This window comes from Calypte anna, chromosome 6 (genome assembly GCF_003957555.1).
Source record: "Calypte anna isolate BGI_N300 chromosome 6, bCalAnn1_v1.p, whole genome shotgun sequence".
Classification (NCBI taxonomy): domain Eukaryota; kingdom Metazoa; phylum Chordata; class Aves; order Apodiformes; family Trochilidae; genus Calypte; species Calypte anna.
In genome coordinates, this window is record NC_044252.1 from 12,344,481 (window position 1) to 12,358,480 (window position 14,000).

General features: G+C 39.7%; 1 protein-coding gene across 1 annotated transcript; it reads left to right on the forward strand.

The window, feature by feature from the left end:
• Positions 1–27: 27 nt before the first annotated feature.
• On the forward strand, positions 28–13,931 carry LOC103531984 (nucleolar RNA helicase 2). The gene is made up of 15 exons (XM_030453497.1): positions 28–217; positions 799–1,068; positions 2,318–2,393; positions 3,078–3,256; positions 4,397–4,514; positions 5,393–5,578; positions 6,081–6,226; positions 7,501–7,650; positions 9,016–9,177; positions 9,959–10,078; positions 10,702–10,775; positions 10,958–11,117; positions 11,423–11,557; positions 12,493–12,537; positions 13,361–13,931. Exons 1-15 carry the CDS (start codon positions 113–115, stop codon positions 13,568–13,570), a joined length of 2,136 nt encoding a protein of 711 aa, XP_030309357.1. The 5' UTR covers positions 28–112; the 3' UTR covers positions 13,571–13,931.
• The last annotated feature ends 69 nt before the right edge of the window (positions 13,932–14,000 follow it).

The window sequence follows — 14,000 nt, forward strand, 5'->3', positions numbered from 1 at the left end:
TGGCGGGGTTGCCGGGCGCGTCCCCGCCCCGCGTTGCCGGGCCGGAGGGCGGGGTCTGATTCTGTCACACAGCGGCGGCGGTAGCGGCGCGGCGTGGTGACCGGCAGCGAAGATGCCTGAAGCCACCCGGTTCAGCGCTAGCAGCGGGGCCGAGTCGGATTCCGACTGCCCTATGGAGACCGAGGCAGCCGTAGAGACCACCCGCCGGCGGCGGAAGGTACCGGGGAAGGGCTCCGGGGCCTTCCACGGCCGGGTGCGGCCTGGCCGCATCGCGCCGCGACGCCTCGCCCGCACGCCGGGGCGTGTGGCTGGCGGGTTGTGCTTGGGGGTCGCGCCTCTTTCGGTGGCGGGGCCGGGGCGGGTCTGAGCGGCGCGGCCATGGGGCACGCCGGACCGGCCGGCCGGCCACGTGCGCGGCGGCACCGGGCCCTCCCGGGCGGGCGGGCTGCATGGCCTGCGGGATGGGCCGCGGGCCCCGCCTCGCTTCGGGACGGTCCCGCCGTGGGGAAGCGGGGGAGGCCCTGTTAGAGCGGCCGTGGGAGCGTCCTCGTCCAGGGGGATCTTTCGGAGGGAAGAATCCGGGAAAGGAGGGGCCGGGTGTCTTGTGGCCGGGAAAATGCCTCCTGGCGGCACCTGAGCCGCGGCGGGAGGGGTCGGGTCTGTGGCTCTAACACGGGCCCCGTCGTCGACAATTACAACATAAACTTTTAGTTATAACTGTTCTGCCACGTCCTTTCCCTGTCGTGTCGCTCGTGCGTGTGTTTTCATTCGCCGCTGTGTTTCTCCGTGCCTTACCAGAAGGAGAAAAAGGAGAAGAAAACCAAACGCCACGAGAAATCCCGGAGGAGAAAGACTCAGGTGGATGAAAGTGAGCAATCGGAGGATGAGGTTGATTCCCCGAAACCCAAGAAATCAAAGAGTGGAGCTAAACAGAACGGTTATACGAGAGAAGAGAGCCCGGAGAACACGAAATTATCATCCTTAAACACTAAATCCACCCACAAAAAGCATCACCATAATTCTAGTGAAACATCCAGTGGCGGCGGCGAGGACAGTGAGCAAGAGCAGGTAAATTAATGACTGATTTAGGTGTAGTGATGTGTTTGGCTTTCAACTCCTGTGTTAAACCACGGTTAAACTTAGGGCAGACTATCATTCTTTTTTCCTTTTAATCCTACTCACTGGAAAGACTGCTGTAAATTTTCAGAGTTTAAAGCTCTTTGAGCTGTCCTTTGGTTGATTATTTGCAAAAACTTTGGAACTTGATGGAAGTCCTGAAGTTCTAGATCTAGATCACCATGGTTTTCTCACTTACAAAGCCAGGAACTGTGGTAGCTGTTTGCAGACAGACAAGATGCAGTGAGATGGTGCTGTGATATGGTTCATCATCGTTAGATATGATTACAGTTGCCACAAATACAGTTTAATTGACTTCTTTTTGGTATCATGACTGCTCTATAGTGACATAAAAATTACTAGTTTTTTTTTTTATAAGTGGACAGCAAGAAGTTAGGTATTGACATGTTTTTATGTATCATCTTATTAAACAGTGGATGTTAATGTGATGAGATGTAATGTAATAAAATACCATGTAACAGTTTTGTAAGTCTTCTGAAGCCTTTCTGTAGAAGTGTTTTTATCTTGCCTGACTATTTCTGTTTGATTTATGCTCCTTTGAAATTACCTGACACAAACTACTTTAAGAGAAAAAAATCCTATCTTGTACCTAGGATTTCTTTTGAGAAGTCTTATGTTTCAACTAGTGATTCTCAATGCATCCAGGGCTCCATGGTTTCCAGGGTTCTTCTTTCTTCACACGTAGCATTTGAATAATTGCTGATAAAATGTGTGTGGTAGCAATGCTTTACCAAGTAGGTGCACTTGATGCTCTGCCTGGCATTGTTTTCTTTAGGGGACTGATTTCTGTGTCTGTCAATCACTGTGCTGTATTCATTGAGAAGTAGGAAATAGGCAAGATGTGAAGTCCCACTCTTGGTTATTACAACATAATCTGCTAGGCTGTTCATAGTTACTTAAAAGAGAATATTAAAATTTAATTACAAGTTTTTAGAGACAATTTGGGTGTTCTGTATTTACAGGGTTATGATACTAGGTATGAAATAGTCTTAATTTAAATTACAGATCACTTTTGTCTAACTTTGAAATATGATAGTAAGTAAAACAAAGAAGTCTCTTTAGCTGCAGCTGAGATACTGTCACTGAAAATTTGACCCTTGGGTTTGACACCAGTGCCTGTGCTATTACCTTGAATTTTCTGATGGTCATATGATATTCATGTGGATTGTTTACCTCACAGGAGATGACTGAAGAACAGAAAGAGGGAGCTTTCTCCAATTTTCCTATTTCCAAAGGAACTGTTCAGCTTCTCCAAGGTAAATTTCTTGGCATGATGTGAAAATTAGCTCTGTCATGTGTTTTTATGCTAAATATGTCCAATCAATAAGCCTGGAGACATGTTCTGCTTGTGCATATGCAAGCGCAGATGCTGCACAGAAGGCTTGTTGATTGCATGCTCTAAATACATACTTGAACACAGACTTTTCTGTTTGCAGTATTGCTCAGTTCAGCCGTTACAATAGTTTAAATGACAAGCTCAATAAATAAATAAAATCAATGTGAGAATTTTTCAGTTAAGTTATTCCAGTATGAGTAAAGGGAAAAGCTATATTTATTATCTGTGACAATAGATTGTGCGTGACATATCATGAATTAAGAGAACAGAAATGTTTTTTAATGTATTTTATCTGAAAGGAAAAGATTTGCATGGATAGGTGGGGGGTATCCTTACACAAAGGCTATCTTTAAAGGCTAGTAACTTCATCTGCCCCTGTGAGCACTGTGGTGCTATGTGGTATGAGATGGGAGAATAAAATGGACAGTCCCAGGGCTCTTTGTGCAGGTGTTCTCTGTGCTGAGATAAATCGGTGGAGGTGATGATGTAGTCCTGATTTACTTCAGAGTTGCTGGAAGTCCTGCTTGTGTTAACTTCCTCTGAAGAATATGAAAGAACACTGGTAAAATGATCATATTAAGGAAATCTGTTGATATTGTCACAGCTCGTGGAGTGACCTACCTGTTTCCTGTGCAAGTGAAGACCTTTGATCCAGTATATTCTGGCAAAGATGTAATTGCTCAAGCACGAACTGGAACAGGGAAAACATTCTCTTTTGCCATCCCCTTAATTGAAAAGCTTCAGGGAGACTCACAGGAACGAAGAAGAGGCCGTTCACCAAAGGTAACCATGCTTGGTTAGGATGATGGGTTTGTTTTGTCTTAGTCTGAATGATAAAGAGTTTTAACCTGCTGGGAAAGTTCTTCAGGTTTGTGCAGGGACAAACTAAACCATATTAAAGATTATTTGAAAGATATGTCTCTTGGGCTTTGCCTGCATCCTGTGCTGCCTCATACCCTTTTATCAAGAATAAAGAGCACAGTAGCTCTGTCCACCTGTCCGTTCCTTTTTCTGCTTACAGGAAGACTGAAACTACAGGTTTCCAATGTGTTCCTATTAAGTTTTGTTCAGTCATCTTAACCTGCTCAGGTCCAGTGGTTATTGGATGCTTGTTTTTCTCCCAAGTTAGTAACAGATGAGTGACTTTTTCAGATTTATAAAAGCTGTCTGTTTAACATGCTTGTTTAAACAAGTAAATAGTGGGATGTTTTAAAAAGAGACTTAGTTTTCACTGAGACCACTACCAGCTATTCAAGCTCCTGCTTCAGTGGGTGCAGATTCATAATGAGCTGCTGCATTCTGCTGAGGAATACCACCTATGTTTTTTCACCAAATTCATGCAATGACCTCCAGAACTAAATAGATCAAAGCTTATTGCATGCCCATTACTAGTGGAAATTTTTTCTGCCATTTAATTTAATTTAATTTCATTTCATCTTGTCATCCATCTCACAGATCACCCAAAACTAACTCCAACTCTAGTACTAGATGTTTAAGTTAAGCTGTAACTTTTCATGAGTCACAGGGAAGCTGCAAGATAGCTAATAGCTCTTACACCTTCTCCCAGAACTGTGAAGTATCACTATTAGCTTTTATTATCCAAATACTTGTACTCAAACAGCACATGAGCATGGAGAAGAAAATCTGTAGCTGATCTATTCAAGAGGTAGAGTAAATTAAGTACTTCCTATCTCATTTAAAAAGAAGTTAGTCTGTCCTAAAGGAATACATGCTGAAAAAGATAAACAATGTTATGAGAGCCTTAAGCAGTGTGTTTCTTGAATATTTGCTTTGATAACAATTAAAACACAGGATTTTTTTTTCAAGTTGTGTAGATGATCACCTAAACTAATGAGTAGAAGTCCATTGGGTTTTTTTTTTGGCAGAAGTCATGTTGAGAGAACATCTGTCTGTGTTTTCTAGGTGCTTGTTCTTTGTCCAACAAGGGAGCTGGCAAACCAGGTTGCCAAAGATTTCAAGGACATCACAAGAAAGCTGACAGTAGCTTGTTTTTATGGAGGAACTCCATATAATGGACAAAGTAAGTGACACCACTATTAATTGAAAAGTCAATTGACTCATTTATTTAAGAAATGCAGTTGGGTCCTTCTGAACCCTTTTCACTCAAGAGCCACAAGTTTTTCATGGGGAATTCAGCAGCTCAGAATATATCTTATGGTGAGAAATAACCATAGCTCTCATTTATATTCTTAGTGTTTGTGTCCTGGTGTATTTAAACCTGAACAAAATGAACCAGATTATGCTATGTGAACAGAGAATATTTGGGATTAGGTTCTTGCAAACATTTATATTTTCTTTAAAAAAATGTTTTGTCTTAGAGCTGTGAGTGGTTGTGGGTTTTTTGTGCAATACAGGATATGTAGAGCATTTGTAAAGTGAAGAAGAATGTCTTTATCATGACAGAATAATTTACCATCTTGGTGATTGTAAGTGAAGCAAATGAAAACAGGAATAAGCTCTTTCATTGTGATATATCTTGAGATAAGAGGGATTAGATTTTTTTCCCTACAGAAATTCAGGAAGGAGGTGATTCCAGTAATTTGTCAAATAAATGCCATTTAACAATTCCAATCAAGGCAGACAATCTGGGGAGAGCTAATTATTTCCAAAGTATTTTAAAGTGGCATACAACGAGCTGCTTTTATTTAAATTATAAGGAAAGGGAAGGGAAAGGGAATTTTTTCTTCCTTCTGGAAGAGCAGAAGAAATTCTACCTTACCAATTTTCTTTTTCCCTCCTTTTCTCCTCCTGTTAATAATTTATTCTCACATTTGTAAGGAGAGTACTTATGAATGGTTTAAGGAGCTGCTTCATTATTACTTTGCCATGATATTTCTAATGAAGAGCCTGTTGTGTAGTTCACAGCTAACTCCTCTTCTGCTCTTTCCTGTTTGTCAGTTGATCTCATGAGAAGTGGCATTGACATTTTGGTTGGGACACCTGGTCGAATCAAAGACCATCTTCAGAGTGGCAAACTGGACCTTACCAAAGTGAAGCATGTTGTACTTGATGAAGTTGACCAGATGTTGGATATGGGATTTGCTGAGCAAGTGGAAGACATTTTACGAGTTGCATACAAGAAGGGTAATCTCACTATTTAAGCAAATGGGAAATGTTAATAATAATTCAGTCTGCTACAATTCAGGTATTCTTTTCTGAAAGTTGCAAAGTGGGTTTGTTTGGAAATAACTCAACACTAAATGTACTGTGAACACAGCACACAAGGAGGTGTTGGGAAAATGGGAATCACCTGCAGGACCTTTGCAAAACTTAAAACCTAGGGATCTGAAAATAACTTTGACACCTGTCCATAAGTTGTACTTGCTCTCTTCCAGTTAAAAGGAATTAGAAAATTTTCACCCTTTTCACCACATGAAAATAACTGGATTTTTGGTCATAGTAACTTTTTTCCTAATCTTGAAAATATTTAGGCTTTCTAGAGTATTTTTTACTCTAGGTGTTGGTAATGCATACATTTTAAAAGCAGAATTGCCTTCTGTTTTATATACTTTGTAATGTTTCTAATAACTTGCATATGTCTGTAAGGTGAAACATAAACCTCGTGAAACGTTGTTCTGTGTTTAAGATTCTGAAGACAACCCCCAGACACTACTGTTTTCTGCAACTTGCCCACATTGGGTGTATGATGTGGCTAAGAAATACATGAAGTCTAAATATGAGCAAGTTGACCTTATTGGGAAAAGAACTCAAAAGGCTGCTACAACAGTAGAAGTGAGTAATCTGTGGAATGTTTTCAGGCCTCTTTCCTTTTACTTTATATTATAAATAGTCATCCCATCCCAAGGTGCATTACCAGAGTGATGCTGAAAGTTGTTTTGAGAATTATATTTAAGCATAAAGTATGTTTCAGATACTCAGACTGTTTCTAGGTTTAGGATCTGTGGCTCTTCTGGCAGCATCCAGGAACTTTGTAGACACCTTGGGCGATTCACTTCTCAGTTGGTTTTCAGAGCAATGCAGTATTTGAATTTATCTGAGTTGGAGGTGTAAGGCATACATGGGCATCAACCTGGCTATTTGAAATCACATCACAGTAAAATTCTGCAGGTTTTTTCAAACTTCTGTTGGTATCAGGCCTCACCTAGGCCTTTGCTTGCTATGCAGCAAATACCATGGTAAGACACAAAATACATAGGTGCTGGAAGCCTGAGCTGATCATTCTTACTTGATAAAATAAACCATGGCTTTGGTTTTAGCACTGCTTAGCCATTACTTTGACAGATCAATTGGACACATCGTGGTTGTATCAGTGGGATTGAAAGAATGTTAATCTTACACTTGAAAAAAAGCTTTTAACATACTAATTGTTTCACTTTAGCTGACATAAAACTTTAGTTGATAAGACTGTGATAAAGTCTTGCACCACTGACTGTTCTCCAGAGAAATCGTGTAACATCTGGCTTTTTTTCCTTGCTTTAAAAAATTGATTTGTAGACTGTCATCTCTTCATTCCTCTTATTGGAATTATTTTAGTCAATGTTAGGTTAATCATGGTGGACATAAGAACATTTCAGATTTTGCGCATTCCAGGAATATGAGTTACCATATTTTGCCTATTTGGAAACTCTTCATTATTTCTGGATTTTGCAGTTTCAGATGTATTTTAAAAGAATCATTAATGTTGATAAATTTGTAAGGAGAGAGAACCAGGAGGATGGTGCCAGGCTCTTCTCCATTATGATCCTATCTCAGTGATAGGATCAGAGGCACGGATACAAACTTGAGCTTAAGAGATTCCATAAAAATATGAGGAAATATTTTTTCACTGACAGGGCACTGGAACAAGTTGCCCAGGGAATTTGTGGAGTCTCCTTCTCTGGAGACATTCAAAACCCACCTAGATGTGTTCCTATGTGTCCTCCTGTAGATGACCCTACTCTGGCAGGGGTTTGGACTCGATCTTTTGAGGTCTCTTCAAACCCCTAACTTTCTGTGATTCTGTGAATCTTTTACATAAGCTATACACTGGTTGTTTTTTTCCATAGCATTTGGCAATAGAATGCCACTGGTCTCAGAGAGCTGCAGTCATTGGAGATGTCATTCAGGTCTACAGTGGCAGCCACGGGAGGACCATCATCTTCTGTGAGACCAAAAAGGAGGCAAATGAACTGGCTCTGAATGCTTCGATCAAACAGGTATCTTACCACCTGTATTAAGTAACAAAACTTGTCAGATATGCCAACCCTATGTTGATACCAGGCCTACTTAAAAAGAGACTGTAAAAGTGGACAAGGCTGATTTTTGCTGATAGTCAGGTAGTTTTAAAACTGCCAAAAAGTACCTTTAAAAAACCCCAAACTGGTTGCAACTTTACAGCATTATGGTCTTCATGACTGGGCTGCCCTAACTGGGGTCTTTTCCATAAGAAAGAATTCTCATTGACATTAAATGAAGCAGTTGTGATTTTTTTTGCAGACAGGGCTGTCTTGGATTAAAAAATTATGGAATTAGAGAACAGGTTATAGTAATGGAGTATCAGTTACTGGGCTGTGATGCTGACATTAATTACTGTTGTTGAGGGGGGAGCTATCAGGGTTTAGAGCTGTAATGTACCAGAGGCCATATCTGTGATGCCATTAAGATGTTTATTTAGCTCTTATGAAGAGCTTGAAGATCCATAAGCAGGAGGAATTCAGTCTGCCATCTCTTATGAATGAGCTTTGGTGTATTCATGAGCTTTTTGTTACAGTGAACTCTGGCACTGAGGGAAAATAACTTATTGATGTAGTTGTGTGTAGTGACGCTGACACTAAACAATATTGTTTTGGTGGTAGTGTCACAGCAACTTTTTCTCTGAAGTGTTTTCACTGAGGAGGTGGGTTGTGTCAGGAAAGCAGTGTAAAACCATATTCCTAGGGAAAGAAGCTTTTTAATCTGCCACAGCTGTGTTCAGGAGTGTTTCTCCCACTGTGGAGCCTTATCCTGTGTTAGTGGGGGTCTTAGTGGTACCAAGTCCTGTGTAGGCAATGCAGAACTCTGATCTTGGCAGGCAAGAGAAGGAAATAACTCTAGACATTTCTTTTTTTGCATGTTGATACTGACAAGCAAATATGTATCTTACCAACTGATATTAATCCAAAACTGTCTAAAAAAGAATTTTTAATTCTGTGTTGACCCTAGCATTGTGTTAGTATTTTTCCAAATCATTCTCTTCCCTTGTGGAAAAAAGGGTAGCCATCTACAAGCAAGTAGTGTAATATGAAGGAAAACCCATTTTTTATATTTATGGCAAGTTAGGGTATAGTTGTTTAAATAGGTCATAGTAACTAGAAATGGAGATAAGACACATGTTGTGATTCTGTTTCCCTACCTTAGTTAAAGGTCTTTGAGGTACATGAGTAGAAGCAAACATCATAAGACACCTAAAATGTAAACTCAGGTAATTCAGTTCTCTGTATCTTGTCATATGATATCTATGAAATACCAAGATACTGTACTGACCATAAAGTGGAGCACTGTTTGGGATTATGGTACAGTCTTATAATAATCCTGTTTTTCAGGACTGCCAGTCATTGCATGGTGACATCCCTCAGAAGCAAAGAGAGATCACTCTGAAAGGTTTTAGAAATGGTTCGTTTAAAGTTCTGGTTGCCACCAATGTAGCTGCACGTGGTTTAGATATCCCTGAAGTAGACCTGGTTGTACAGAGCTCACCACCAAAGGTAGGAGATGATTATGTTGGGAGTTTTGTAATAATCTGTAGTTGTGTTTTCAAGTACAAATGCTATCCAGGTGATGGTATTCGCCACTCGGAGCACATCAGCATTCCACTTCAGGATAAGAAATGTCCTGATATATAAGAGTGGTTTCTTGGAGGATTTTTAAAAAGAGCAGCAGTGCCTAGTGTGTTTACAGATAGTCTCCTTAAAGTGCCTTCTTCTAAGTCTGTTTAAAGCCTCTTCCTTCAAGCCCCTGTGTGGTACAAGTCTGGAAGTATGCAAGTATGAGTGCAAGTCTGGTAACAGCAGGAAGTGAAGAAAAGCTGTTTGCCTTCTGAGAGTGATTCACTAAGTAGGTGCATGTATGAGGAGGAGGCCCAAATACTGAGAATTCTGGCAGAGTTAATGGTGTTTAAAAGAAACAAGATAATTTTTCAGTGAATTTGCTGTTATTATCTGAGTGACCATGCTTAAGTTGATATGCAGGAGGGTGAATGGGTTTGTTACAGACATCTTCATGCTTGATGTTCTCTCATATTCTCCATGGGGATGCCAAAAACGAGACTTAGTTGACCCATGGTTATGTTTCTGGCTTTCAAACCACGATTTTAGAGAGTTAAAGAAGTTACTTAAGTGAAACAATGTTTTTAAAGTTAATTCTCCTATGCAGTTAATGTGTATTATTCAGGCTTAACTCGCATAGCTTCTTCTAAGTTATGTGAATGCAATGAGTTCATTAAAATTACAATAAATTACAAAATTGATAAGGCTATTTGTTTTGAAGGATGTGGAGTCCTACATCCACCGTTCTGGACGTACAGGTCGAGCCGGCCGGACTGGGATCTGCATCTGTTTTTATCAGCGAAAAGAAGAGCACCAGTTGAGATACGTGGAACAAAAAGCGGTATAGTGTTCTTCTGATCACAAGCACTCAAATGTAACATGTTAAGAGTAGCATGCAAAATCCCCATGTTTTGTTCAGTAGATAATTACAGAATATAGTTTGTAAATCAACCAGTTGATGTTCAGTTACCTTGTGGAGTTTGGGTACACTCACAGGTACTGTGGAACTGAGTGTGCTGCAGATTCTCATACACATACGTTTTCAGCAAATGCCAGTAAGATTGTACCTGTGGAAATAAAGAAAAAAGCTAGCAGGATTTTTAGTGTTCATCCTGGCTTATTGTCTGATCAGTAATTTGTGTATGTATAGCTTTACTGAAAACTGCTACCTCCATTTTTGCACTTTGTGTTCTGTCCCTTATGGTGGTTTTCTCACCAATCAAGAAATGCAGTTGTGATGAGATGGTTTAGTCTTGATACATAAACCTTGCACTTAAATCTCAGTAAGTGTTACCCTTTTCTCTGTAAGCTTTACCTTAGTAGTTTTCACTAGCAAAAGTTGGGACTTGAAAAGAGGAATGATAGATTTAAATGCTTGTTTCATTAGACTCCAGTACTGTTTCTTTACAGCTGAATTATTTATGGTCTGCAACTTTCATCTGTATTTTGCTTTTGAAATTTCAGGGCATTACATTCAAACGTGTTGGTGTTCCTACTGCAACAGATATAATAAAGGCTTCCAGCAAAGATGCCATCAGGTGTGTTTAGTGACACAAACCCTCTCTTCCTACTTCAGAAGGGCTCTTTGGATTGCCCACCGCTGTCTCGCTGAGCTCTTTGAACTGATCACTACTCAAGTCTTGGACTTTTCTTTTTCTATTCTGGAGCCTAGAAAATACTAGCATATAAATTTATTGTCTTTTTTGTTTTAATTATATAGGTGTCTGGATTCTGTTCCTCAAACTGCTATTGAGTATTTCAAAGAATCTGCTAAGTTCCTAATACAAGAAAAGGGACCAGTTAATGCTCTGGCTGCAGCTCTTGCCCATATTTCAGGTGCAACCTCCATTGAGCAGCGCTCCTTGCTGAACTCAGATGCGGTAAGGTTATGTGGCTTAACACTTGTCTTGAACCTGAAAAAAGCAACACACTTCTGCATTGTTTATACACAAAATTTGTCTCCTTATGATTTTGCTTATGGGAATTATACTTAAGCTTCTAGGGACTACTGATTCAGTTAAAAGGAAGAATATAGTGGCTACAAAATGCTTGCTTTCCCATAACAGTATTTACTTGAAGACTTAGTTTATAAACTGTGAATCAGCAGATTTCTCATATTAGATAGAAGAAGTGCTGAAGCTTATTGCTCTGGTTGAACGGAGCATGCCCATATTTTGCTCTTTAGGGATTTGTTACAATGATCCTGCACTGCTCTGAAGAAATAAACAACATGAGCTATGCTTGGCGAAGACTGCGGGAGCTGCTGGGTGATGATGTTGATAGGAAGGTGAACAGAATGTGTTTCCTCAAGGGAAAAATGGTAAGCTTTTTTTGTCTTTCCTTCAGAACTCTTCTATTTGTAGCTTTTTCTCAGCAATAGTCAGGGGGGGTGGATGGTCTTTTTTCCCTGTTTTGTTTGGTTTTTTTCTTGCATGCTGATTGTATTCTCATCTACATTGGGTCTTAGGGTAAAAATGAAACTGCATGTCTTGCTCTGAATTTTACATGGAATTCACAAGGTTTCTTGGCTTTCAATTTGACTTGTGAGGACACTTGATGTCTGTGAAATATCTTTGCTGTTAATGAGTCCTTTGTACATGGATATTTGATGCTGATTGTTAAGATTTGTTTTACTGTGCTTGCCTCTGTCTCTGCTCACAGTATTGTTCTGTATTAGATGTGCAGAACACGATCTATGAATGGTTTTCCTTACATCAGTTTTGTAGTTGTCAATATCTAGATCACTCATTCAGACAAAGAATAGCATTTTAACATGCAGCTTTTGTATTGTACTTAATGGTTCAGGTACATTAACTTCAGATTTTCAGACTGAACCTAAATACTCAGTTTATATGGTATATACTTTTCTTAGTATAGTTTAAGATTTCTGATTTAAAAGAATTTACAAAATTAATAATTTGGAAGCCAACAGACCACAGTTTAGGATGGAAAGGTTTATAAGCTTATTGTTAAAGTGCAAGAAAATGTGAATTGAAACTACTGGCTCTGTAGAGGAAAGAAAAATGTATATGTATGTGAGGAAAACATTAAGGAAGTGCAGGTATTACTGTTTTGAGCAATACTGATGCAACTCTCTCAGCATTTGAAGATTTCAAAGTATCATATGTCTCTATTAGAAAAAAAAAAACCTCTTGTAAAACCACGTGTTCTAATTCATAGATTTGTAGGCTCTGTACAGTTGCTGTCGATTAAAAGGCTAGACTTGTCTCCATTGAAGTTATTGTCTCATTTTAGGGTGTGTGCTTTGATATTCCTGCAGCAGACCAAAAGGAAATAGAGGTAAGTTCATTGAAATTTATGGTTACAGCAGACTGTAGATGAAGCTGAAGCTGACTGGACTGGGTTAGGCAGAAAATGTGTAGCCTGCATCCTGCATTTCCTAATAGCAAAAGTAGTGGCTTTGAAGGAACTGAAGAGCAGAGCAAGAATACCTATCCTAAAGTATTCCCCTTGTCTCCAAAAATCTATCTTGAGACTTAAGTTCTGAGAGGAGTGGTGGGAACAATCCACTGCTTTTTACTGCTGCTGGATCAATCTTTGTAGGCAACGAACTCCATTACATTGTAAGATCCTCTTTTGTTCTCTTCTATGACCCCCACTCTTCTCACACAGAGTTCTCTCCCCAGAGAAGTGAATTCCAGGTTTTTGCATGGCAGAATTAGTATTCTCATGCCAAATTCCCTCGACTCCCAGTCTCCAGGTATTTCAGTTGTTTCATCTCCATATCCTTATGCCCTGACATTCATCCTAAGTGATAATTTAGGATAAATCTTGAAACAGTGTTTATTTCTAGACTAAAGGGAAACTGGAGAGGTGGGTGTGGATTTGTGAACAGTAATACAGTGGTATTCCCACCTTCCTAATGAAGGTGGGGAAAGAGTTGACTGATGAGGCTGCTCTGTAAAGCTTTAAGGTGGGTTCCCGTCCTGTTCTATAGTATCTGAGTTGTATTCAGACAGTTGTAGCTTCACTTCAGCTAGAAACTTGAATCCCCTGTGTTAGCTTAGCATTTTGCCTTTTCATAGTTGAGCAAATTCAGGAATTATGAAATAACTTGTATTTTGACTCCTAGAATTTAATTTGTTGGATTTTATTTGAACAGGCAAGATGGGAAGATTCAAAACAGTGGCGTTTGTGTGTGGCAACTGAACTACCTGAATTAGTAGAATCGCAGAGAGGAGGAGGAGGAGGAGGTGGAGGAAATGGCCGAAGCTTCTCAAACTCCAGGACTGGGCGGCGTGGTAGCTCTGGTAGAAACAGATTCAGAGGCAGAGGACAGAAACGAAGCTTTGACAGAGCATTTGATCGTTAATTCCAGCAATCCAGAAGTGGGAAAAAAAGAGGACTGCAGTATTTTATATGACATTAAAATAGGCTGTTCCTGTGTTTGTACCACTTTGAAAAAAATCTGTCATTCAGATTTTTTTTTTTTTTCTCAATACTACTTTGGTCATAAACAAGATGCTTTTCATTTAAAAAACCAAGAAAAATAAAACTTACTGTTTCCTTTCTTTCTTGTATCACCACTTCAACTGTAAGACCTAAATCTTTATTCCAGGATATGTCTGTTGCAATCAAAACTAGCCTGGCTCACTGTGTAATAGATAGATCTTAACTGCTGGTCAAACCTGTACATTTTCCAAAAAAAATTAAAATATTATTTTACAAATTCATATTCTGCTAGATGGTTTTAAAAGTGTTTGGCATAGGTGACTTGCAGTATGTTTGTTGAGGAATCAGAG